The sequence below is a fragment of the Nilaparvata lugens genome, chromosome 1, assembly GCF_014356525.2.
Source record: "Nilaparvata lugens isolate BPH chromosome 1, ASM1435652v1, whole genome shotgun sequence".
Lineage (NCBI taxonomy): Eukaryota > Metazoa > Arthropoda > Insecta > Hemiptera > Delphacidae > Nilaparvata > Nilaparvata lugens.
The window spans coordinates 97,909,980-97,937,618 of record NC_052504.1 but is presented as its reverse complement, the minus strand read 5'-3'; the positions used below and the strand labels follow the sequence as shown (position 1 = coordinate 97,937,618).

Below are 27,639 nucleotides of genomic sequence, written 5' to 3'. Positions count from 1 at the left end.
CAGATGATAATTTCGTCGTCTCTCGATAACAGAAGATGCGTGTGCCTGTGTGGGAGAGAGACAGAATTATTTCCAGCTGTGTAATCATGATCAATCAGCTAGAAATTTTATCTAGCTAGACAATTTAATCGATTTGATCAACATAATCTGGTTTATTGTTGATCATTATTTGACAATTTCAAGTGATTAGTGAGTGTTATTCAATCTAAACTATATGTGGTTTAATCTAAACTATACATTTTTTGTTTTCAATTGTTTGAACAGAAAATTGAACCTGAATTGAAGTGTATGGAACATAACCTACTTTCTGGACTATATTTATAGTATATAAATAAAAATTTGGGAAAAAACAGTTTTGGGCTGTGCCTGTTAGTACTTCCCTAATCATTTTGAAGAATTGTGTTCGGTCTATCAAAAGTCGATGAATAAATAACGAGCGAAGCTCGGTGCCCCGATATTAATATATTATCGATAAAAGATTGTGTACTCTACACTATCATTTAGACACGTTGAACTCATAACCAGTTTCACCTTGCACTTGTGCACTGAACATGAATGTTAATTATATTTATAGTGAGCAGTATTGTTGATATTCACCTGTCAACTGTCAACATTACAGTAGCACCAATACTTTCCATTTAACCCGTGCTGAAAGTTTACTGTGAATCTTCATCACTACAGTGACGTAACACATGGCTATCGAATAAGTGGATTCACTTTGACCTGATGTCAGCTTCCCTTATGAATTGAATCAATGCAATTCGCATCAATCAATGCTGACAATTTGCAGTGGATCCGACTGTGAAAACCTGTTGGCGAGATGAGTAGTGAGTACTGACCCTGGTGCCTGATGCCTGGTCTGGGAGATTTGCCAGCAAAATTATCCTGTTTACTGAGTGCTCCAACAAACTGGATATGCCAATAGATTTAAGTGACCACTAGCAGTTGATCTTAGCAGTTTGTGCTCAACATTTTGTAACCATCAGCTCTAAACTTCTTGCTGTGATACTCTACAAGTCCAAGGTAAGTAATTTGATGTTAATAAGTTGATTGTATGCGGTATGAGATGTTGTGTGTTTCTCCATAATTGAAAGAATAAGACCTTAATGCTGCCATATAATCTAGTGGTATTAATACCATGATAGAGTAAATCTTAAATAAGTGTGAACTATTATATAAACTTTCATGACTTGTATATTTTGATTGCCTATTATGTGATTATTATTGAATGTCTGTTAGATTTATTATCATTGTAAGATTATCATTGTAATGCATATAAGATTATGACGTTTCCGATTGTATAGTTTTTATACTTAAAGGAATAAAAATCTATTCTATTCTATTCTATAGTGGTATATTGACAACATCAACGTTTTATTCTTTCAATAGTTTGATGCTGTTATCCATGAAAACGTCCATGATACAACAAATATCGTGAAATGTGTGCCATTATCGGTGTCAAAAATGGTATATTATGCTCTTTTCTACTGGTATAGTATAGAGTTGTGGTAATGGTATAGAGTTGATTGATAGATCGATTGATTGATTGAGTAGGCCTACTTTATTTATGTAGATTACAATATATACTGGCTTATACACTTATATACAATAGCTTGCAATGCAGCAAAATTGTAGATGAATGTACATAATATAGACTAAGAAAATAATTATTGAACTGTATATGATATGAAAAAGTAATTTGTAATATAATAACTATAGATAATTATATTGTTATGCATCTACATAAATTGGCGGAGCTTTGGACATATCAATGTCCATTCTTCGAAAAGAATATTAAAAATATCCTCCCCACTAACTCTTTACCAAAACTTTAATTTAATTAATTAAACTAAGAGTTGTGAGGAGGCACCGCTGATTTTCATTTCCAAAGGATTTTTTAAATGCAAAAGAGAGCTGTACGATACATGGCTGGTCCTAAGTATGTATAATGAGTCTTGTATAGAGAGGCATTTGCTTCTTTGAATGTTCTCACCTTACCTTCTATTTACATATAAAAATTATTAATTTTAACCATAAAAATATCTTGAAACTGGTCACGAATGCAGAAGTAGCCTACACGATCATAACATCAGAAGTAGAAACAATATAGCTTTGAGACAGCATAGGTTGAAACTATATGAGAAAGTACCTTCTTATATCGGTTCTAAATTATACAACAAATTGCCTGCAGAGCTGAAATCTAAGTCAATAAGCATCTTCAAAAGTAGTTTATACAGCTTTCTTGCTACGAAGGCCTACTACAGAGTTATAGATTTCTGTGATAGCTAGTATATAGATATTGGCACTTACAAGTTGTATATTAGCACTTACAAATAACTGTATAGATAGAAGTATAAGCGTATTGCATTGATTTTATCGGTGTAGTTTTCTCCAATTTTCATATTTCATTGTAGTATGTTTTTTTCTGTACTTATTTCAAATTAATCCCTATGATGATGTTCAACTGTTTATTGTATTATATATGATAAACTGTGTTGAATAAATTTATATCTTATCTTATGAAAAAACACTGTATAATAAATTTGTTGTAGTTTTGACACTGATGTGTATCTTTGAAAATATTTGGAAGACACTTACTTTTGATGATGAAATGAGAAATGCATTTCACTTCTGAGCTTCATCAACCTCAGGCATTTAATTTCATTTATTCATTTCATTTATTCATTTCATTTCATTTATTAATTTCATTTATTCATTTCATTTATTAATTTCATTTATTCATTTCATTTATTCATTTCATTTATTCATTTCATTTATTCATTTCATTTATTCATTTCATTTATTCATTTCATTTATTCATTTTATTTATTCATTTCATTTATTCATTCATTTCATTTAACTTTTTTTAGTACATTTAATTTCCTATCGATTAGTAACTAATTTTTTTAAGATTGGACCAATATTGACTGAGATATGGCAGTTTTAGTGGTTGGTGACCCATCTTTAGAGGGTTATGTAACGTTATTTTATTGAATAATTGCATTACTCAATGCATTTATCATTTCATCATTAAAAGTGAGTGTTTTTAAATATTTACAACTAGGCCTATACACAGTGTAATAACTACAACAGAAGTCAGAAATTTTTTACCTTTCATGTAATTTCTTTACCTTTCATTTCCTGTTGATGATTGAATTTATTAGACAACCTGTCTATTAAACTTTCTTGTTTATTAGATTATCTATTACCTTTTATTGATCTTTCATTTATTGACATACACGATACTTATAAATAAAGGGACAAATTGTAGGCTAGTAATTTTTGTTCAGCTTTATTTTTGTTCTTCTCTCCTATTCTTCAAGTATGATAGGGTAGGTACGGTAAGAACGGTGTAGTTATACTCTCATCACAGATGAAATAAGTAATATACTATTTACTTCCTTTATGCTCTCATCACTTATTGACGTTATCTTAAAATGAATGATGCTGTTTTTAATGACGAAACACTTATAATAGATTTGTTGAAATTTTGCCTCTTTGTATCTTTGTAAATATTTGTAAGGCACTTACTTTCCATGATGAATTGCGTTCAATCATAAAAATTAAGGTTTTTAAGGCTGTGCAAAGGCTAAAAATAAACTTTCTACTCGTGATATTTATCAAAGTTTTTCGATTTGTATATCATCAAGCTATCAAAATGAAAGAGTTTTCTCTGGAAAACATTTTTTTCGACCATTATTACTTTTCGAGATATGAGCGCTTGAAGTTTGAATTTTTGGGACAGAACATTTCAAATTCGGTAGGTAAGATATAAATCCATGAGATTTAGAGGATGGATTTTCCATGGTATTGTTGATCTAGTAAAACAAAAATTTTCTGAAAATATCAATTTTTGAAAAAGTTATTCAATTTACCAAAAAAAAACTCAAATAAAAGTTATTTTTAGTACAATGAATAACCATCTTAAAAATTGATATTTTCAGAAAACTTTTGTTTTACTAGATCAACAATACCATGGAGAATCCATCCTCTAAATCTCATGGATTTATCTCTTACCGAAATTGAAATGTTCTGTCCCAAAAATTTAAACTTTAGGCGCTCATATCTCAAAAAGTAATGATCAGAAAAAAATGTTTTCCTGAGAAAACTTTTTCATTTTGATAGCTTGATGATAAACAAATCGAAAAACTTTGAAGAATATCACGAGTATAAAGTTTATTTTTAGCCTTTGCACAGCCTTAAATACTTGAATCCTAAGTGTTTTTAAATGCATTCCTCATTTCATCATGAAAAGTAAGTGTTTTTTTGTAAATATTTACAAATTAATATACACAGTGTCATAACTAAAACAAAGGTACAGTTTCTTACTTTTTATGTACGGTTATTTCTTACCTTTTTCATCTCCCCACCTTTCCTATTGTTTGATTTATTAGACAACCTGTTTATTGACTTTTCCTGTTCATTAGACAAAAACGGACAGACTGTAGACAAGTAATTTTTGTTCTCCTTCTCTTCAAGTCTAATGAGAGAATAAAGAATTTTTTCATTTCATTTCATTTAATGAGGTGAAATAGTTTCTCTCATAATTTATTGGCTTTATACTAATATAAATAAACATGGGAATAAACTGTAAGCAAATGAGTTTTGTTGTGAGGCTGGCATCTCTTCAGAAACGTTTTCTCTCAAGTTTTTTCTCAATCATGTTTCCTCAAACATGAGATTGAGGGCTGATTGCACAGTCAAAGCTTAAGCTAAATCTAATCAGTTGGTGGCCTTAAATCAAAATGAACCACTTTATAACAATTGAGACTTCATATGGTAATTCAGAAAAGAAATTTTAATTAATGTGTTGTACTACACATTCAAATGATTTAAATTATTTATTCCTTATACAATTATTCATTCAATTAATCTATTTCAAGTCTTTAACTGTCACTGTGCAAACTGCACCTAATCTTATGAAATTTTACTGTTTGGTGGCTTAAGATAAGCCCAATGATAATTTATTCGATTACCAATGAATTGCAACCAGAGGAGTTTATTTACAAATACATATAAAGAGTAAACCAGCCCACGTTGGGACACCAACATTCAAACAGCTATAACTTGGACAAAAATAAGAAAATCTACATTTTTTAATTTTATATTTATTGTATTTGCTTACACTTTCATCCTTGAGGATGGCAACTGCATTGATCGTCAATTATTGATTTTTTTATTGCAAAAACAATATTTTTTGGGGAGTGTCCCTACCTGGGCTTAATACCCTTTCCCAGGTTGGATATTGAATTTGAAATAAGCAATTCATTATTTTTGTTAATTTATAACATTTTACTATAATTATTGATAGTAAAAATACATTATTTGAAATTTTTTCAGTAAAAACTATGATCAAAACTCATTTGCACAAAGTGTGTTTGAAATGGCTACCTCTGAAGCTACATTACAGGCTATAATCATATATCATATTTCTTTATAATTTATTTCAGTGATATGTAGCCTACATTGAGTAAAATAAGATTCAGAAGCAATGCTCATCGTTATAATATGAGCATATATCATGATTGCAGTGTCCCAATATGGGCTGTCCGAAGATGGGCAGATGGTCATGGCTTTGTTTTAGACAGAATAACTGGATTATAAATAAGAGTACAATAATGTTCTATATGTCAAAATATTCATAAAATAATACAGATTTCATATTAGCTGTGAGACTTACCTTGGTAAATGGTGAATGTTTAAAATAAAAATAAAAATTCCTCTTCTCACAAAAAAAAAACACTTTGAAGTTACAAAAACATGTTTTTTATTTTTTCTTAATAAGGACTGGTGCTACATCTGAAATTATTATGTCTGTAATTGAGGCTATAAACAGCTGATAAAACATCGCAGTTTTTGCTAACCTAATACTCACCAATTTCTCACAACTTGAAGTGTCCCAACGTGGGATTGTCCCAACGTGTGCTGGTTTACCCTACATAATATAATTACACGTATCAAATTTGCTAATAATAGACTTAGCTCCAATTATAATACCCCACTATAATAATATGTGTTGGGGTAATCTATAAATAATGTACACCTGCTTCATTAAAGTTAGTACCGTAGGCTTAAGCTGGGTTTACACCAAAGTTATTAACAAAATGTTAATAACTTCATTCTTATAGATTCTATAAGATTGAACAGAACTTGACAAACACATATGTTCATAATGTGTGTGATAAGTTATGTTCAATCTAATAGTATCTATAAGGATTGAATTATTAACATTTTGTAAATAACTTTGGTGAAAACGCAGCTTTAGCATGAGGAAAAAGGTCTCTTATATCAAGAGGGAAAGATTCACCCCACCCCAGTAGCCTATACCAGTTATAGTATGATAAGGATAGAGTGATGGAGTCGTCTGCTTTTTCTAATGACAGACAAGGATAGCAAATGGATGTTAATCAGAATAATGCTGACTTGATAACATGCCTCTCACATCAGAACATAGAATATAGGCCTGCACTTGAAGAATTTATTGAATTCATTTTGTAGGTGAGTTATTGAGGAAAATAAAACATCTATGATAATTTTTAGCAGGTAGTGGAATGTATAGAGGGATTTTCAAATTGTAATTGACAATAAGGCTTCACATAAAAACCTGGAAATTAATATCGATTGAGTGATTTGAATTAGTTTGTACGTCCTATTATTATAAATCTCCCAGTTGGTTTTTGATTGATTTTGAAGGTGAGTTATAGGGATAAATAAAACATCAATGATAATTCTTAGTATCTTGGAATTAAGAGGGATTCCCAAATTATAATTAACAAGAAGGCTTCAAATAAAATCCAGGAAATTAATATTGATCAAGTGATTTAAATTAGTTTGTACTTCCTATAAGTCTCCCAGTTGGTTGTTGAAATTGATTTTGTAGGTGAGTTATTGAGATAAATAAACCATCAGTGTTAATTTTCAAGAAGTACCTGTGAATTGAGAAGAATGGTAATTGACAAGATGGCTTCAAATAAAACCAAATTAAAATTGGTTGAATTATAATTAAGTTTGTACGTTATGTTAATATACCGCAATTATCAAGTTTGTAGTTGATTGATAAAAAAAACGAAGCTAACTTGCAGTATATTGTTCAAGTTCACTTGAAAAAATGGGAACAAAAGCAACCATGAATAGGCCTAGTGGAATAAAATGATAGGTACGGTACCGTATTCTTCTAGTTGGTGTACAGTTCTCGACTTATTCCTTCTATATCTGTGGTAGATGCTTCCACCTAAAGGTCCTTCCTTGACTTCATCACTATATTTCAGACTAGGTACCGTAGCAGATAGCCCGCGGTCCGCAAGGGCCTATTTTAAAACTTTACAAACTGAAAACTTGACGTAATAAAATCTTGAAGAATTGAAAATAGGCCTATTACCATCCTCGGTTAGTTAAGAATCCTTATGCAAAATTTCAAGTTAATCAGTCCAGTAGTTCAGACGTGATTATGCGTCAAACATAATTTTCCTATACCCTGTATAAGCCAGTTCTTTCCTTCATTATACTTAGTATAGAAATAGATGAAAGGAACGAACTCACTGATTATTTTCACAGATTAATCTTCATTTTCTTCTCTTTAAAACACTGAGGCTATTACTTGTTTCAACTCACATTCAGCTTATATAGGAATGTAAGTTAAGTTATCTCAATATTATAAAAGTAATTCAGTCTCCATTAATAAAAATTATCAAGAAAAAATCTTATCAATAAAAATTTAATTCAATCCAATAACATCCGTTTAAGGCTGTGCAAAGGCTAAAAATAAACTTTCTACTGGTGATATTTCTCAAATTTTCTTGATTCGTACAATATAATTATTATCATCAAAGTTTTCGATTTGTATATCCTCAATAAGCTATCAAAATGGTGAAGTTTTCTTAGGAAAACATTTTTTTCCGCTCATTACTTTTTGAGATATGAGCGCCTAAAGTTTAAATTATTTTTGGGACAGAACATTTCAAATTTGGTACGAGATAAATCCATGAGATTTAGAGGATGAATTATAATTCTTCATGGTATTGTTGATTGAATAAAACAAACATTTTCTGAAAATATCAATTTTGAGAAAGTTTTCAATTTACTAAAAATGAACAAAAATAACTCAACTGAAAGTTACTGGTGATGGTTTCTTGATACATTCCGAGCTGCTATGTATTGAAAGTATATGTATGTGAAAGTTACTTCATTTGGTCATTTTTGGTAAATTGTAAAACTTTCTACAGAATTGATATTTTCAGAAAATGTTTGTTTTATTCAATCAACAATACCATGAAGAGTTCATCCTCTAAATCTCATGGATTTATCTCTTACCGAATTTGAAATGTTCTGTCCCAAAAATTATTTAAATTTTAGGCGCTCATATCTCAAAAAGTAGTGATCGGAAAAAATGTTTTCCTGAGAAAACTTCACCATTTTGATAGCTTATTGAGGATATACAAATCGGAAAACTTTGAAGAATATTACCAGTAGAAAGTTTATTTCTAGCCTTTGCAAAGCCTTAAGTTTTATACATTCATGATAGTAATAATCATTGACACCTTTTCCGTGGCCTGCCTATATCTTGTTGCCAATATAAGCCGGAGCAAAAAACTAAATAGTGAGATTGAGGAATGGATAAGATCAAATAAAACTGAAGAAAAAATATTCTATGCACTAATTGCTTCTTGTTTTTTGTTTTGTTTTTTTATCATAGAATAATTATTGTGTGTTACTAACTTTTATTTAATTTCATCATCCACTAATGTACAAAATTATATTTTGTGTGTAAATTCCACTAATCTTTGTTCTTAATTTGGTTGTAATTTCTTAGTTTATATTAAATAAATATATCACTGCAACTTAGATCGAAGCAAAGGTTTTACCTTGTAGGCTATACTTCTTAAACATAGATGAACATAAAAAATATACTGCAGTTTTGGGATTTTTTTATATATTTAATAGTATTTTTCTTGTATTATTTTATATGTTATAATATTATATTATTGTGTATGCTTTTTGAGAAATAAATTTTAATAAAAAAAAAAAAAATGAATTTGAATCTCTTTTGCCATTCACCAGCCGATTCACAGCAAATTGTCATGTTTGTATTTGTAATGCTTTGCAGATGGATAGCAAGGCAACTACAGTGATGGTGGTAGTGGTCGCTGCTTTGTCTGTGGTCGTGGTGCTGGCTGCAGATGACGGCTGTCCGCCGAAGATGTGCGAAACTGTGAAGATGAAGTGTATGTCGGCCGACTCGTGCAACGGCACTCTCTTCACGGGTGGCCCCAACTGCGGCTGTTGTCCACAATGCATCCCCTTCCGAGGTCAGTATCATCGTGCAACTTTGGCGTCGGCTGACAACATCTGAGGAGTGCCAGTTTGTCGTTGCCTGTACCGCCTACCTGGCACTCTTAGAAATGCAGCCCAGGTTGTCGGCGGGCATCTTTGGCGGTAGCCCAGTTTGTTGTCAGCCCGGGTGTCGTCAACCCAGGTTGTCGTCGGCCCAGTTTGACTCGTCCCAAAACAACAGGGTTCTGCGCAACAAACTAGGGAAAAGCTGAATTTTTGCAGGATGTTAGTATACATAGTAGCTGGCTATACATAACCTGGAACGGAAAAGTCCCCATCGTTACACCGCTTGATTACTAGTAGTTCTGTGAACAGTAGACCTCACGCAGTATTCTCATCCACAAGTACCTGATTGAAAACTATAGACCTTATGGAAATACAGCAATAGACTGGCTTCTCCACACATCTGTGTAATCACTTGTCAGCTGATTTATGATGAATAATTCTATAGTCTGAATTTTACTCTAATATTGGCGTATGAAGGAGGCTCCTTTTTCCTTTTATATTATCCTTGAAATGCAAAATTTTTGTGTAGTTGAGGAGTTGATATTGTGGTAATTATTCATATTGAATGAAAAAGACTAAGAAATTGTCAAAAAAACACTGATTTTAATCAATGATTAAAATTTTTTATTCATTCAAAATGCAAAATTCTCAAAAACCTTGTATATAAGTCGACGCGCAATTTAAAAAGGAACATACCTGTCAAATTTCATGAAAATCTATTACCACACTTCGCCGTAAATGCGCAACATATAAACATTTAAACATTAAGAGAAATGCCAAACCGTCGACTTGAATCTAAAGGTGCGTACAGATATCACTGAACTGTAGAGTATAGAGTATAGAGTATAGTAGAGTAACTGTAGAGTATAGAGTATAGAGTATAGAGTTCACTGACAAGGTGCGTACAGACTTTTGCTCTGCTCCGCAACCGAACGTCACTCCAGCAGAGCGATTGATGATCGACCGGGGAGCAACAGTGGTTCGACCGGGGAACGCGAGAAGATCTAACATCTTCCGTAACGTTCATGATGGGTGCGTGGGAGGAGCGATGGTGGTACTAGGGCGGTACGAGAGCGGTACGAGGGAGGAGCGTGCTCGGTGCGGGTCGGAAGCGCGAATATGTGTACGCAGCTACAGATATACGTGCCGCGAACATGAGCAATTCACTTATCAGCTGATTATATCCATATTTTTACAAAAACGGTAAGATACAGATATAAAAAGCTTGGCATCAGCTGATTGAGAGTGAACTGCTAATGTTCGCGGCGCGTATAACTGTACACACCTTTAGACCTCACTTCGCTCGGTCAAAAAAATGACTTAAACTCTGAAGAGGGGATTATTATTTTTGAAATCTTCGGCTTCTTTAAACTTATCTAACTAATTTCAAAACGATTTATGCTGAGTGTAAATTTAATACATTTGGAAAGAGAAATCCTGGTCTACAAGTTGAGACCAAGTTCAATTCTCTATCACCAAGAGCTTACAAGGTGGATTGCATTATCAACAGAAAAAACACATTTATACTCCGTGCAAATCTTCTCCAGACCTGGAGGAATTTGCGGCGCAGAGAAATGGAGGGAGATCAGCCAATTGCAGTGATGGATTGAGTCATAGGTGAAAGCGTAGTTGTCAATTTGTCGAATAGAGTCAGTCGGCTCTGTGATTGCAGAAAGGAAACTTCCTAAATTTAACATGAGCGCTTGAATACTCACTGGAAATTAGAGAACGCTGGCCGGTACACAACGGCAACATAGCCGCCGTTGTATCCCTGCCGTTGTATGCCTTCTCTGCTGCGCATTGCCATCCCAAGTCTGAAGTTGATTTGAACAGAGTACAAGAATAAAATTTTCCCGGAAAAAACCTGTTGGTGGTAGTATTACCATAGAGGAACAATATAGGGTAAGTAGATATCCCATGGTATAGGGCGTTTATGTCGCAACTTTTACTGTTAACTCAAGCCGATTACCGTCGATTATTGTAGATTTTTACTGTTTTGACCGGGTGAGAGTGTATGTACGGCACAGTATGAGAGACTACCATCGTCACACAGTTCATGGGAAAGAACTACGTGGACTATCGGCTTGAGATAACAGTAAAAGTTGCGACATAAACGCCATATACCATGGAATATCTACTTGTGCTATTGTTTCTCTATTGTATTACTCAAATGATCTAGTGTGAAAAGAACGTACATTGTGCAGATTAAGTGGGCAATCAATATTATAGGAAATCGGAAACGTTTGGCATATGATACACCATTTCCTAATATCGCCTAATATTATTGATTCTTGTAATGACGATAGTGTTTCGTATTTGTTTGCAGATGACTTATAGGTTTGAAAGTGGCTAATAAGAATAAGGATCATTTGTATTCTAACATATTGAATAATACCTCTAAAATTGAAGATTGGTGTGCAGCAAACAATTTGAGCATTAATTCCACAAAAACAGAGAATATAACTTTTAGCTTTGACAGAAAAATTAATGACATAAACTCAATTAAGTTTCTTGGCGTGAGAATTGATACCAACCTGACTTGGAAATGCCACATATAACATATATTTATAAAAAATCAACAAGGGCATCTTCCTTTTACGTAGATCATGTAATATTGTAGATATGTCTGTTCTAATGAGTGTTTATTTTGCCCATATTCATAGCCTTTTCCTATATGGAATCCAGCTGTGGGGAAATGCCTCAACTACTGACATCTTGTTTAAATGTCAAAAGAAAGCAGTGAGAATAATTTGCCACAAGGCTCCTCGTACTCCATGCAAATCATTATTTATTGAACTCGGACTATTAACACTGCCATCTTTGTATGTATTGTCATGCTTGATTTCAGTGAAGAAAACTGAAAATGGATATGATGTTAACTCTAGTACACACCAACATAACACTAGAAATAGGAATAATATAAGAGTCGAGTATTGCCAGTTTACAAGTTCTCAAAAAAACTGGCAATACATGTCAATAAAACTTTATAACTCTTTGCCTGAAAATATCAAAAGAATGAGCTTTAATAGTTACTGTAAATATTTAGAAAAAAGTACTGGTCGATGAATGTTTATATAAAGTTGAATATTTCTTTGTAATAGATTTTTGAACTGATGTTTCTGTGTTATTAATGACGTTGTTGTAACATTTTAATGTTGTGTGACAATAAATGATTTGATTTGATTTTCAAAGGTTTTAAACGAGCTATAACTTTTATAAGTAACATGTTTCTCGAAAAACGGAAGCAAATACTTTTATTAGACAAAATATAACATTATGATGTGAAAATAAGGAAATCAATGCGGAATAATTCAAAGAACATAGATCAGTGATACGATTGGATAATATGTTAAGGCAGCGCCAATTCAGTAGAGCTGCGCTATGGACTCGGATCGGCCTTACAAAATATATGATCAAAGACTAAGTAGGTACGGTGGCAGAAAATTGAGGCATACAGCGAGAACCCAGAGTCGAGAGAGCCTTTTCATACGAGGGCAAGAGTTTTCCCTGTAATAAAGTCTGCCATTCACATACAATATTCGCATATAATAAGCATTCGTTGACAGACCCATAGGCCTACATCATATTCCAAGAAGCTTTCATGGTGTCCTTTCATCAATGCAGAGTTCCACAGTGAATACGAGTAACTCACAGATCTCATTATTGAATATATGTGCAAAATATGATTGTATTTCTCAGTATATTGAGCTAGGCTACACGTTAGAATGACAGTTGTCGATTCTCTGCCTTGCCACTGCATTGTATAGTAGATGGCTGATTCCAGTATATATGATCTATATATATAAAAGCGAAATGGCACTCACTGACTGACTGACTGACTGACTGACTGACTGACTGACTGACTGACTGACTCACTCACTCACTCGCATAACTAAAAATCTACCGGACCAAAAACGTTCAAATTGGTAGTATGTTCAGTTGGCCCTTTAGAGGCGCACTAAGAAATCTTTTGGCAATATTTTAACTCTAGGGTTGTTTTAAGGGTTTAAAGTTCGTCCTTTAGCATGTATATTCTTCTTCTCCCAATCTCTTAATTATAATTGAAATTTCCATATCATATGTTACTATAGAACTATAATCTAGATAGAGTAGGCCTACCTCTTCGAAACAGTTGTTGTTAACTGGCAACTAAATTAATACTTTTGTCAGGTTGGCATTAAGTTGAGTTGACTTTGTTAGGTTGGCACCAAGTTGAAGATTTGAATGCATTTATCGCGGAAAAATTGATTGGGCACTGCTACTTCAATCCTGGGGATATTATTTATTACTAGCCGTCAGGCTCGCTTCACTCGCCATATCCGTTTAGCCAGACGTTTAGTCTGGACCCCGACTGGATTGTCCTAACATATGATAAAAATGCAGGCGAGCGAAGCGAGCCTGCTGATCTTATTCTTGGACGACCCAGTCGGGGGTCCAGGGGGCGGAACCCCCTGGCTAGACGGATATGGCGAGCAAAGCGAGCCTGACGGCTAGTGTAATATAATTTCTATCTAAATTTGGGAAAGGAACAGTTTTGGGCTTTAAGCCAGTTGTTCCTCTCCCAATAATTCATAGTTGAGAATGATATGTATGTATCAATGTAGAAATAAATAAATATTGACTGTTCATTCTTGCTTGAAATAATCAATTATATTCTATATTCGTCAATTACATTATTCATATAATAATATATTTTCCAATTGTCACCTGTTCATATGGGATATATATCTTCTTCTTCTTCTTCTTCTTCTTTGGCTGTGCCTTATCCCATTTAAATGGGGTCGGCATTCCTTCCTCTTAGTCTGCCTCTCCACAAAGCCCTATCCAATGCTTGCTCTCTCCTCCAACCACTCTCCGCTATTCTATCTCCCCACCTCATCATAGGTCTACCTCGTCCTCTCACACCATCCAAAACCAAATCCTGCACTCTTCGTCCAACATAATCCTCCTCCCGTCGCTGTACATGCCCAAACCACCTCATCCTTGTCTCCTGCATTTTCTTTCCCAGTGGTCCAACTTTTACAGTGCCTCTGATCAATCCATTTCTTATTTTATCTCTTCTCTTCTTCCCACACATCCATCTTAACATTCTCATCTCAGTCACTTCCATCTTTCGTTCCTGTTTCTTTGAAATGGGCCATGTTTCTGTTCCATACAGCATAGCTGGCCTCTCAACTGATCTATACACTTTTCCCTTCATTTGACAATTCACTCTCTTATCACAAAGAACACCACTCATTTTTCTCCAGTTCATCCATCCACAATTTATTCTATGCTGTATTTCCACATCAAGCCCTCCATCTCTCTGTACACTTGAACCCAGGTACTTAAAACTTGCAACTGGTTGGAGTTGGTTTCCTTCAATCTGTAATGATGATGTCATATGGGATATATATATGAATCATATATTTATCTCATATTGATCAGGATTTTAGAGTTTTTAAATTAAAAGTTCTATGAACAGTATTTTGTCTTTGAACAATCTTTGTCATCGACAGAAAGATTGTTTATTTCATTTGTTGTCAATATTAACGTTAGCTTCTCTCTGTTTCTAATAACAAACGTGCCGCTTGTGCGACAGATAGAAATATGTACTTGAAATGGCTTTCATGTTTGGCATTGACTGAGTTTATATTAATACCCAAAATTTAGCTTTTGGGGCAGAGCTCGTTCGTTAGGACTGTGAGTAAAGTCCGGCTGATCCAGTGGAAAAGGCTAGACTTCGTTTCGTTTTATAATACAGTTATTCTGTCACAGATCGGTCATTTTAAAAATAATTGTATTATTAAGGGAGACGGGTTCTGAGCCTATTCATTGGTTCAGTTATTTTTTATTTTTTAAAATACTAACTGTAAAGTCGCGATTAAACCAAAGGGGGAAGCCATCTTCAAAGGTAGGTGACTACTGGATAAGATCATTGTTCTTAATTTTCATAACCACAAAGATTGAATCATCATTAGCAGCAAGCGAGTGTTTTCCCCATTAATTTCATTTTAATATTTTGTTTGTATATATATATTTATATTTTACGTTTTTGGAATAGAGAAAAATTAATATTTATCATATTCAACCATGCAACTGAAAGATACCAATTAATTAAAGTTCTATTTATCTGTTCTCTTTTGTTATCATAGTTCTTTTCCCTCCTTACATATTTGGTGGAGGCTTCTCCCACCGTTTCTCATCTTGCTTACATAATAATTAAATAATAAATTTACATTATTGAGATTGAATATTTTTTGGGGAAATTATTCTTGTACATTGTTGAGAAACGATCTGGCAACGTTGCAGAGGTAAAAAAGGATAGACTATCTGCTTTGTCGAATGATACACAGGGATAGCAAACGAGTGTTAATTAATCAAACACTGCCATTATTACGTGGACCTCACTACAGTAATTTTTGATAATTCTAGAGTGGTAAAATTCTAGGGAAAGGAAAAGTGAAGTGAGAAAATATGCCGTTCAAATAGAAGCTCGGAGTCAATTTGCATTGCATGGTGGAGATTTGCATGAGCGCTGTAAAATCTCTACCATAAATCAGAGAATTAAATGAGAGAATAGAAAGAATTACTGCATTCGTGAAGCACCTAGTCAGCATTCTGTTGGCTCCAGATATGATTTCAGTGAGAGAAAAGTAGCTCGTTTTTCGCAAATTAGAATGAATTCCGTTGCAACCTTGCGATTATAATATGATGTTGAATGTAACTATAAAAAGCGTGTGGAAATGATCTGATTCTTTGCGGCATTTATGTTTGAAAAATTATAAATTAATATTATTATGATTGAATACTGACCCCTACACACAGACATATATAGTCTTGCAGGGGTTTCCTTTATATCATTGAACTGTAACTCATTTCTGTATGTAACATTTTGGGAATTAGTATTCTGGGAAATAATTATTATCTCGTCATGGTGAACGTGATATTCTCGGGCTCGAAATTTATTGTGATTTTAGTCTAGTATATTCTGTGAATTCAAAACTTGTTTTCTGTTCGAAAGATTCATTATCAACCTGTCTAAATTTGAAATTATTTGTTCCATTTTGATTTGTAATTTTAAGATTAATGATTTAGTGTGGAAATATTAGTATTACACAACATATATTTGGACGATTTGTGACGAAATTGAGAAATGGAAGAAGTTTTAGGCAATAGCCTGTTTTTTCTTTTCTGACATTATATTTAATTGTTTGCTTCTTCTTCTTCTTTCAATCAGGGATTAGGCTATTGCCTGTTCCAACTCACATTCAGCTTGTAATTAGAATAAAGAAATTTTAATAAATAAAATCTATAAATTAATAACACCAATATAATCTAATGTAATATCATCATAAGCATCACTACAATCTACTGTTTTCATTTTATAATAAATATAATGATCATTGCCATCTTTTTTCGTGGCCTGCCTATGTCTCTTTTGCCTACCGGTTTATACTTGAAAATTCTTTGAGGAAGCCTATCAGCTGACATTCGTTCCACATGCTCTTTCCATTGCTGACGATAAGATGCAACTCTCTCATTCAGGCAGAAGATATTCAGCTCTTTCCGTATATCCTCATTCCTGATGTGATCTCTTCTGTCACAGCCCTTAGTTCTGCGAAGAAATCTAATCTCAGCTGCCTGCACTTTACTCTCAAGTGGCTTCGATGTTACCCACGATTCACTACCATAGAGTAGTAGTGGAGCTGCCATTGTCTTATAAAATTTCATTATCGTGCTTTTGGTAGCTTTCTTTCCCAATGTCCTACTGATACTTCCACAAATCATTTGGAATCTTCCTACTTTCTTCTCTACATCCAATTCATCTTTATAACTAATTTCACAACCCAGATATGTGAACTGAGACACCTGCTCCAATACCTTGTTGTCTATCACAATTGTTTGCTCTAGTCAATAAATATACATTACCAATAATATTTGTTGTCAGATGGTTATTAGACATGGCAATCACTGAAATATTTATTAGCTTGTATTCTCTCATGCAAAAGTGCCCTGGGAAGGATTTTCCCTCCGTCTGTCATTTACAGCTGCACACATACGTATATTGCTGTGTGCGTTCGTCTTGAGAAGGAGCACGTTAGGTTAGGTGTTAAATCTAACCTAAACTAAATTACACCCAACCTAACCTAACCTAACCTAACCTAACCTAACTCGATATTTTCTTATGTTTCTTCAAAATTGTACTATGAAGTGAATTAGGGTAATTCGAATCTGAACATTTGAAATTGAAATGCAAATATTGTGATTACAGGTGAAGGTGCTTCTTGTGATATCGAGGAGATTCCTGTAGCTGCAGCCAGCACCGCACCAGAAAATATCAAGCCAGCAGTCAAGGTTGACCTCAAGGAAAATCTGAAAGAAAAGAAGGCACCCAACGTTTGTGGTACGGGACTCACCTGCCTGCAAGGAACTTGTGTAGCTTTATTCTAATCAAATCAAATAAAATAATACACAAAAACAATGAATAATAATTTTTTAAAACAAAATCACTAAAAATCATCACCAATCTAGAGGCACAGACACGTTAACTACAATGTGTCAAAATTATTAAAATCTATTTTTATTTCAATCATTTCTTATCATATTTGGTTTCGAAATTTCATAGTTTTGATTCTTTCAATCGATTGTCATTAACTAAATTCATTTTAAAAGTATTCTTGAATTTGAAATCTGTGATTTTCTATCATTTAAATTGTGAATTTGACTCTAACTCAAAATGTGAAAGTGACATATGAGTAACCTAGATTAGAATTAGAACCGATTTGGGCTTCAGCATATTTGATTAATATCAATCACTTTTGAACAATTATTTACGACATAGCAGTTAGGCATTTATAAATAAAAGCTATTAGCTTCTACTCACATTAGTGGAGTGCTTTCGGACACTAGGCCCTTCATCAACACTCGTGTTGATGAAGTATTGATGAAGGGCCTAGTGTCCGAAAGCGCTTCACTAATGTGAGTAGAAGCTAATAGCTTTTATTTATAAATACCTGACTGCTATGTCGTGATCAATTGTTCAAAAGTGATCATTTAACTATAATGGAATCAAACATTGAAGATTAATATCAATGTTGAAAATATTCATTGTGTGCGTGAATTATTGCCAAAAGCGAGCTGTATTTCAATAATTGCCCTGTTATCGGATGGGCACGGTTATGTCAGTCCCGGCTGGAGTATGACAGTCGTAAGACCCATTGACAGCTTAAATGTTATGTAGCTGAGGTGAACGTAGTATTTTCGAGCTCAAAATTTAAGTGGTGTTATTCTTTATTTTGTAAATTTAAAGTTTGTTTCATGTTTTTACAAAAGTTTTACTATCAATCTATTCAAATTTTAAATTGTTTGTTTTATTCTAATCTATATCCTCAGATTGTGATTTGGTGTGGGAAATTGAAATGGATATAACCTATGTATAATACTTGGACAATTTGAAAACTAAATTAGGAAATTGAAGAAGTTTAGGGCAATAGCCTGTTTTTTTCTTTTCCAATCTTTGTATTGTTTGTGCTAACCTAATAAATAAATAAATGATATATTCAGGCGAGGTGGATCAACCGTCTGGAACTCCCCACCAATAAAAGCCATACGAATATTATTAAAATTATTTCAATAATTTTATTTTTTTATTTATTCGTCAGAATCAAACAACTTCTAGGAAAGTACCACAACAAATAAACTAAATGTAAATGATATGCTAGCCCAATAGTACTCTGTTATTCAAGTGAACAATATAATAAAGAGATAATAAATAAATTAATGAATAACTCACAGTGGTTGCATGTTTTTTAATTGAATGAGAGTACCTACCTCAGTCCATGATTTATCTACCATAATTATTCTTTTTTTATGAAATAGAATTATAGTAGTCTAGGTAACTTTTTCTTGAAATTTATAGAATAATAGATTGAGAATACAAATTATAACAACTATAGTTTCAGTGATTCACACCATCTTCAGGTTGAAAAAATAAATTGATAATTTTATTAATTTTTGAGATTAATAAAATAATAGATTTAAAATACAAATTATAACAACTAGTCTCAGTAATCCCATAGAGAAACAAGAGCATAAGTAGATATCCCATGGTATAGGGCGTTTATGTCGCAACTTTTACTGTTATCTCAAGCTGATAGTTCATGTAGGTAATTCTTTCCCGTGAAGCTGTGTGACACTGGTAGTCTCTCATATTGTGCCGTTCATACACTCTCACCCCAAGAAAAACTGTAAACTTCGACAATAACCAACAGTAATCGGCTTGAGATAACAGTAGAAGTTGCGACATAAACGCCCTATACCATGGGATATCTACTTATGCTTTTTGTTTCTCCATGGTAATCCACACCATCTTCAGGTTTTAAAAAATAAATTGAAAATTTTATTAATTTCAAAAAGGGTACTATAATAAATCTATTTTATAAATAAATATAAGTAGGGTAGCCCTGAATTCATATATTCTAATCCTTCTAATTTATGATCAAATTCAAGTAGAGTTCATATTTGGTGGAAATTTTCCTCCCTGACAATAGTTACAGGGAGAAAATTGTAGTTTATAATGTGTTTATTTTTGTAGTTTAATGTGGTAGTTTTTTTCTGTGGTTTTGTTCATTAAGCCGGCCAGTTGTCAGGATCGGGAAGGTACAATTCCTCTTCAGTGAGATGGCGATACTTGTCTGGAGAAGGAGGGCAGACGAGCAGAGTGGGAAGACAAACCCCTCTCTGTTCATCCTCTTCGTCGAACACACAGGTCAAGTTCTCGCCGCAGATATGCACAGTTTCCGGTCGACTACCCTCACCAGGCTTATAGTTGCAAGCTCCGAATAAACCTGTTGATAGACCACATTTATTATAATCACAATCGAGAAGAAAAATAAATTATTATTATTGTGGATGGCGGGGTTGGAAAAGGATGAGTAAAGCGCTCCCCTATTTTATTTCGATGAAGAAATTTATTACTATATTAGCAGGTAACCCATGCCACGCAAGGCTTCATTTTAAAAGCTGACACACTGAAAACTTGACGTAATTAAATCTTGAAGAATTGAAAATAGGCCTATAACCATCCGCCGTTAATTAAGAATCTATATGCAAAATTTCAAGTTAATCATTCCAGTAGTTCAGACGTGATGATGCGTCAAACATAATTCTCCTAGCCCGTACTTGTATAAAGACAGTTCTTTTCTTTATTATAGTCTAGATAATGAGAAATATATATTCGTGTTGGATGAAATATTTTCCAGATAGACTTGATCGTTATCAACAGGTATTTCAGGGTCACAGTTGATATAATATATGAAAGGCGGTGGTAACAGAGAATCGGCAACCCTGTAGTTCTATCATTCCTACTGACTATAACGTGAATCTCACTATAGGGAGGTCCACGTTATAATGGCAGTGTTTAATCAATCAGACTTGCTGTTAATAGTAATGTATTATCAACATCATCTCAAGTGCAAGGATTAAGCCAAATTGCCTGTTCCGACTTACAAACAGTTTATACAGTAGTTTTTCGAGTTAAAGTATATAAATATAAATGTATATTGATAATAATAATAATCATTATATAAATACACTAGTAATTCTGTGAACAGTAGACCTCACGCAGTTTTCTCATCCGCAAGTATCTGATTTCACCTGTTCTAGTTGATTCAGTTGATTCACAATTCACAGTTGAATCATAATATTTTACTCTTAAAAACTGTTATTTGTTTTCTCCAAGATCAAAAACTCACTTATGTTAATAAGCTCAGTTCACGTTTGAATTTGTAACCCATATGATGATTTTTCCAGTTTCGTGATAATCTTTCCATATAATTATGATAAAAATATTCCTCAACTATTTTAAAATTATTTTTTCATTCAAGAATATTATCATTCCTCCAGCATTATCATACAGAAACGATAGCGTAAGTGGATATCCCATGGTATAGGGCGTTTATGTCGCAACTTTTACTGTTATCCCAAGCCGATAGCCCACGTGTAGTTCTTTCCCGTGAAGCTTTATGACGCTGGTAGTCTCTCATATTGTGCCGTTCATACACTCTTACCCGGCCAAAACAGTAAAAATCAACAATAATCGACAGTAATCGGCTTGGGATAACAGTTAAAGGTGTCGACATAAACGCCCTATACCATGGGATATATATCTACTAACGCTATTGTTTCTCTATGGCATTATTCAGTTCATTTGATCATTATTTTTTCATTTTATTTTCAACCTATTTAGCCTACCTATTGAAATTGTTTTTCAAATGTGAGAATATTGATAATATCATAAAAAATTTTGAAACCCTACCTTATGACACGGCTAGACATCTGTGTAATCTTTATTCTTTATTCTTTATTGATTGATATAATAAGTATACATCATATAAATGATAGGGAGAGGAAAAATAAGGTAACCTTGTGCTATTCCTCTCCCCAATTTAGATATGGTTACACATAGTCCGAAATAGGTTAAGTCTTGTAGCTCTTCACTTCACAAAATTTTCAGACCACTAATATGTTCACAAAGTAAATTTTCAAATTTAGATGCTTCAAAACAAAAAATAGAACTACTTGTTAGCTGATTGATTATGAACAATAATTCTAAAGTCTGATTCATCCTATCTTTAAAGTAGAAGATATTATATATTTAAGTGATATCAGAGTATAGAGGAGTTCCTTTTCTTTTCATATTATCCTTAAATTGCAAAATTTCAAAAAACCTTGTGTATACATCGACGCGCAGTTGATAAAGGAATATTTCTGCCAAATCTCATAGAATTCTATCAACGCGTTTGGCCGTAATCGCGTTACATACAGACAGACAAAAGCGAATCGAGTTGAAACATAGACCTCACTACGTTCGGTCAATATAATGTATATAAATTTACATTCCGTACATATAACACAATCATATTATAATACTTGGGCCCGGTTGCACAACGGCCGGTTAAATTTCAACCGTGATTAATTTCACGAGAACCAATCAGAGAAGGCGTTTTTGAAAAGACGTCTTCTCTGATTGGTTCTCGTGGAATTAATCACGGTTAAAATTTAACCGGCCGTTGTGCAACCGGCACATAGAGTAGTTATTATTTGGAAGGATTTGAATAATTATTACCTCTAACGAAGGCACAGTAGGGACAATTAGGACATCGCAAGCATGGATCGTTGGGATCTTTAACCGAAACTGCACCCTTTGGACACACTTTCTGGAGTGGGCATGGAATTTTGCAACCGCATAGTAGGTCATTGCTAATACTCTTCGATTCAAGTTCCATTACAATAGTAAACAGTAAAAGCAACATTAAACACTTGGATTTCATCTGAAAATAAAACTTTCAATTGAATACCATAGATGAAATAAAATCAAATTTAAATATGATTATTTTGATAATAATTCAAATACAAAACACTTCATTGACATGGGCTACTATTTTAAATTAATAAAACAATATAAAATCTTATATATGGCACCCTTTATTTTCGAAAAACTTAAAAATAGTTTAACTACTAGATTCGGTGATATCACACCATTGTCAGGTGGTTTTTTTACTTTCCTTGCCCTATTACCTAAGGTAAGGAAAGTATTGCTTTCCGAAAAAATTTAAGGTACCCCAATTTCATGTTTTCTATATGTTTCAAGGTCCCTTGAGTCCAAAAACATGATTTTTGGGTGTTGGTCTGTGTGTGTGTGTATGTGTGTGTGTGTATGTGTGTATATCTGTGAACACGATAACTCCATTCCTAATTAACCGATTGACTTGAAATTTCAAACTTAAGGTCCTTATACCATGAGGATCCGACAATAAGAAATTCAATAAAATTCAATTCAAGATGGCGGAGAAAATGGCGGATAATTACTAAAAAACCATGTTTTTCACGATTTTCTCAAAGACGGCTCTAACGATTCTCTTCAAATTTATACCATGGATAGCTATTTATAAGCCCTATCAACTGGCATGAGTCTCCTTTCTGGGAAACTAATGGGGGGTTCACCCCATCCTTGAGAAATGGACTTTGTAACCTCCTTCTCGTGCATGAGGTAGGTAGGTAGAGCAGTCTATAAAAATAACACATACCTAGTCGAGATATTTCATCTGTAGAACAGCTGTTTCGACGACTTTTAAAAAAATCATCGGATTCCACAATTTAGACTACACAAAGGAAAAATTACTCTGAAAACAATTATATACACACATATACAGTAGTCTGATCGTAGTTTCAAATAATTATGTTGCCGCCAATCGTCATTATGTTATTTCTCTAAATTATTGTCGTTTAAGAATGAGGCTCCCAATTCAATGAGCAAGGAAAGATGTGTGAGTGCGCCACACCAGATTTTTTATTCTATAACCTGACGATGGTGTGATATCACCGAATGTACCGTAGTTGATAAACTATTTTTGAGTTTTTTAAAATAAAGGGTGCTATAAGATTTTATATTGTTTTCTTAATAGATAACCCGTGCAGGTAACCCGTGCTCTACAAGGGTCTATTTTAAAACATGACAAACTGAAAACATGACGTAATGAAATATGAAAGAATTGAAAAGAGGGCTATAATCCTCGGTAAATTAGGAATCCATAGGCAAAATTTCAAGTTAATCAGTCCAGTATAGTTCAGACTTGATGATGCTTCAAACATAATTTTCCTATCCCCTACTTGTATAAGCCAAGTTCCTTCCTTTATCACATTACATATTATACTAAAATAGGATATCAAGTTCAAATGATAAAATAAATTTTTCCTCCACCTACTATCAAAAAACTCATTTTACACCCTGGAATCGAATACTAAAGTACTACTTTTCCTCCCCATGGGACTAAAAATAATTCCCAGCGGGAAAAGTGATCACTTTTACTCCCAAGGGAGTAAAAATAAACCCATAAGATTAACATGGGAAGAAGTCCGACAACGCCGCGATTGAAGAATGAGGAATGTGGCAACACTGTCGTGGTCGGTAGAGGAAAAGTAAAAGAGCTCTATTTCGATCTTTGGAATATTTTAGCTCTAGGAAATAAGTAGCTCTATTTCGATTGTTAGGTTATGTTCAACCGTTGGTGGATATGAAAAAGTACACACCTCTAATGACGTTAGAGGTGTGTACTTTTTCATATCCACCAACGGTTGAACATAACCTAACAATCGAAATAGAGCTGAAATAGTGTGAAAGCGTGAAGATGTAGTAAAATTATTCATTGTTATAGGTATTGGTGTAGGTGGAGGAAAAATGTTGTGTGCATCACGGGACTAAAGTACTTATTCTCCCTCAGGGGAAATTGTCGCCCTCGGCTACGCCATCGGGCGACAACAGTTTCCCTCAGGGAGAAAAAGTTGCACTTTAGTCCCTAGATGCACAAATAACTATTTCCTCCACCTACTGTCAAAAGTACTTACTTTACTCCCCTGAAACATGATACTAAAGTGTCACTTTTTCGCTCTCGATACTAAAAAACAGAAAAACTCCCTAGGGAGTAAAAGTGACTCCATTTAAATAACATGGGAAGCATCTCTATTTTAAAAACGTACATTTGGAGTAGGTCAGAAGGTCTAAGCTCAGATGAGGAAGCATATAGAGTAGTCATTAAACCAACTAAATTCAATACTTCAACCAGACATTTGATCGATATATAAAATTTATGTTTGTATGCTGAAATTATTATTACAAACTTCATATCACTATACTAAAAAAATTATATTTTTTTCTTTTATTCCATGTTATTCAAAATATCAGCCAATGAATATTACTTATTAACTAATCAAATTTGAAACGGGAACTTCATCATAGCTGTAGTTTTGGCTGTCATTGTTGTTACAACTTTAGCCGACAGATAGTGCTGTCGGAGGAGAACTGTGATTACAAGCCAGCTGTTTCTGTTTACTTTTTAGATTATGTTGTAACACATTGTTTGGTCACATACGTTTTTAAAAATTATTTTATTAGCATTTTTTATAAAAATGTAGGTGGAGGAAAAATGTTGTGTATATCACGAGTGAAAAATGTTTTTTCTCCCTCAGGAAAATTGTTGCCCTCGGCTTCGCCTCGGGCTTCAAACTTTTCCCTCAGGGAGAAAAAACAGCACTTTTCACTCTAGATATACAAATAACTATCATTCTATTTTTCTATACCATACTCATCATGGTGATCAGTGAGGCAGTCTAGTTTTCGATGACTTTGCACTAATAATTCTGTAGTCTAACTTATCTCTTGAAAAATATTGATGAAACGAATTGCAAAATGGATGATAGAAAGACGTTCAAAAGGATTCTATGAGTATAATAAGCCTTCAATATGAGAGAATATTCCAATTTTAGTACATTGAACTGAGAAAAACTCAAACTTGAAAATTCAAATGCTAGTTAAGTTAATAATGATTCTTATTAGGTTACGGTATATACTTTATAAGGCTTCAATGAGAGAATATTCCAATTTTAGTAAATTGAACTGAATAAAACTCAAACTTGAAAATTCCAATGCTAGATTGTTAATAATGATTCTTATTATATACTTTATACTTACTTACCTTTGTTGTTCGCAAGTCAACAATCATAGACTGATTGGATTTTTTCTGCTATGTTAGCAAGATAACCTTCTTCAAATGATGTAATTGCTTTTATCTTGAAACATTTATAATTAGTCACAGTATAATTAGTAATTATTTGGTAAAACTATTTAAAAAAATGAAGAACGCAATGAATCAGTGTATGCTAGAAAAAAATTGTAATTTCACAGTTGGAATATTGTAAGTAATTAGTAATTCTTTATTCACCTAAAAAATTGACCGATGCATTAATTAGAGTCTCAAATTATTCAACGAGGTATAGTGTTTCTTGAAAATAGATTCGCTATGATTGATCTTAGAAGTAAAAAGTAAAACTTTAATTAAATTTTCTGTACTAATTAGAGATGACATGTAGCCTACTGATGTATTTGAGTTTCTAATTCAATTGGGTATATTCTTTTTAAAAATAGAGTCGCTGAAATTGAGTAAAACTTAATTCAATATTCTGAAGTAATTGAAGAGGACTTGAACCGTATAGAATAATTTTTAAATCTTTATCACTACAGTACCTATTTTAAAGCAGCTTTGGGTGAAGTTCTCTTATTGTTAAAGAATATGTTCATGAATACATGAACAATAAATACTTTCTTGAAAAAGTTTGGAGGCAACCAACAGAGCTCACGAATCAAGAAATAAATAAGTAAAGAGTATCAAGTAGCCTAATGTATAACACAGAGAACCATTAATTTGGTTTGTGTGTTGTGTAGTCAATGAATGTTCCATTTGTTGTCATTATGGTTTACTATCTTGTATTTATATTTTCCCCTTTCCATGAACTGATATATATTCTTTCTCTGAATGTGATGCGGAAAGCGAAAAGGGACCAGTTGTTGGAAGAGTAAAATGTTCAGGGCAGACAATAATAGAGATCAGGGTCAAAAATATCGATTTCGAGTTTTCAATCGATTATCATGCAGTAACATTTCCTTTGTTGGTCAGAATCGATTTAAAAGTCGACTTTCTCGTCGATTATATGAACAGTCGATTATATGAACACATGTAATGTAGAAAAGGGACCAGTATTGTCGTTATGGAGTTATAACATTGCCCTGTTTTTATGTTTGAATAGGCTTAACTCAGTCATTTTTCTAGATATCGATCTGAATTTTTTTAAATTGTTCTTCATAGTCTCCTTTATTGAGGAAAAATGATATCTAGAATTTTTTTTGAGACAACTGGTCCCTATTTGCTTTCTACATCACAAATATAAATTATGATCTATGAATTCAGGGCTACTTTCTTGTATTTATAAAATATAATTATAGTACCCTTTAAAATTAATAAAATAATAAAACAAGAATATACAACAAAGTTACGTTAAGTTGAAGTTACGTTACAATTTGTATTCTTGTTTTTTTATTTTATTAATTTTAAAGGGATTTCATGAATTACGGTAATAAAACAAGAATATACAACAAAGTTACGCTACAATTTGTATTCTTGTTTTATTATTTTATTAATTTTAAAGGGATTTCATGAATTATAATCTATTTTTTGTATAAACGTATTTTTATTGTTTAGGTTCTAATTATTAGTCATAGATGACCGAATTAGTAAAGCAAGATGCTACTCCAGCTGGCAGACAAGTGATTTTCACTCATCTATTCCAATTTCACTAATCCAAAAGCGCTCCATACGTGAGTAGCCTACTAGTTTTTAATAACTATTATTCAATAATTAGACTGTAGTGTCGCCAAAAATATTTCAAAACGAAGTGATTTTCACTTATGCTAGTGCGGTTTCATTTTGA

General features: G+C 33.2%; 2 protein-coding genes across 2 annotated transcripts; one reads left to right on the top strand and one right to left on the bottom strand.

Moving 5' to 3' along the window:
- The first annotated feature begins 819 nt into the window (after positions 1–819).
- On the top strand, positions 820–19,113 carry LOC120349475. The gene is made up of 3 exons (XM_039419727.1): positions 820–1,023; positions 9,104–9,305; positions 17,591–19,113. The coding sequence occupies exons 2-3, from the start codon at positions 9,104–9,106 to the stop codon at positions 17,767–17,769; spliced, it is 381 nt and encodes a 126-aa protein (XP_039275661.1). The 5' UTR covers positions 820–1,023; the 3' UTR covers positions 17,770–19,113.
- On the bottom strand, positions 18,503–26,004 carry LOC111063748. The gene is made up of 3 exons (XM_039419726.1): positions 25,851–26,004; positions 22,445–22,649; positions 18,503–20,165 (listed from the first exon to the last, which is right to left on the bottom strand). The coding sequence occupies exons 1-3, from the start codon at positions 25,875–25,877 to the stop codon at positions 19,948–19,950; spliced, it is 450 nt and encodes a 149-aa protein (XP_039275660.1). The 5' UTR covers positions 25,878–26,004; the 3' UTR covers positions 18,503–19,947.
- Positions 26,005–27,639: the final 1,635 nt, after the last annotated feature.

What these genes read in the sequence shown, in the direction of transcription:
- LOC111063748 (XM_039419726.1), bottom strand. Translation starts at nt 25,877, where the DNA reads ATGATTGTTGACTTGCGAACAACAAAG. An exon ending in TTGACTTGCGAACAACAAAG is followed by an intron (nt 22,650 to 25,850) that starts GTAAGTAAGTAT and finishes TTTTATTTTCAG; the next exon opens with ATGAAATCCAAGTGTTTAAT. An exon ending in CTACTGTGCCTTCGTTAGAG is followed by an intron (nt 20,166 to 22,444) that starts GTAATAATTATT and finishes GTCTATCAACAG; the next exon opens with GTTTATTCGGAGCTTGCAAC.
- LOC120349475 (XM_039419727.1), top strand. Translation starts at nt 9,104, where the DNA reads ATGGATAGCAAGGCAACTACAGTGATGGTGGTAGTGGTCGCTGCTTTG. An exon ending in ACAATGCATCCCCTTCCGAG is followed by an intron (nt 9,306 to 17,590) that starts GTCAGTATCATC and finishes TTGTGATTACAG; the next exon opens with GTGAAGGTGCTTCTTGTGAT.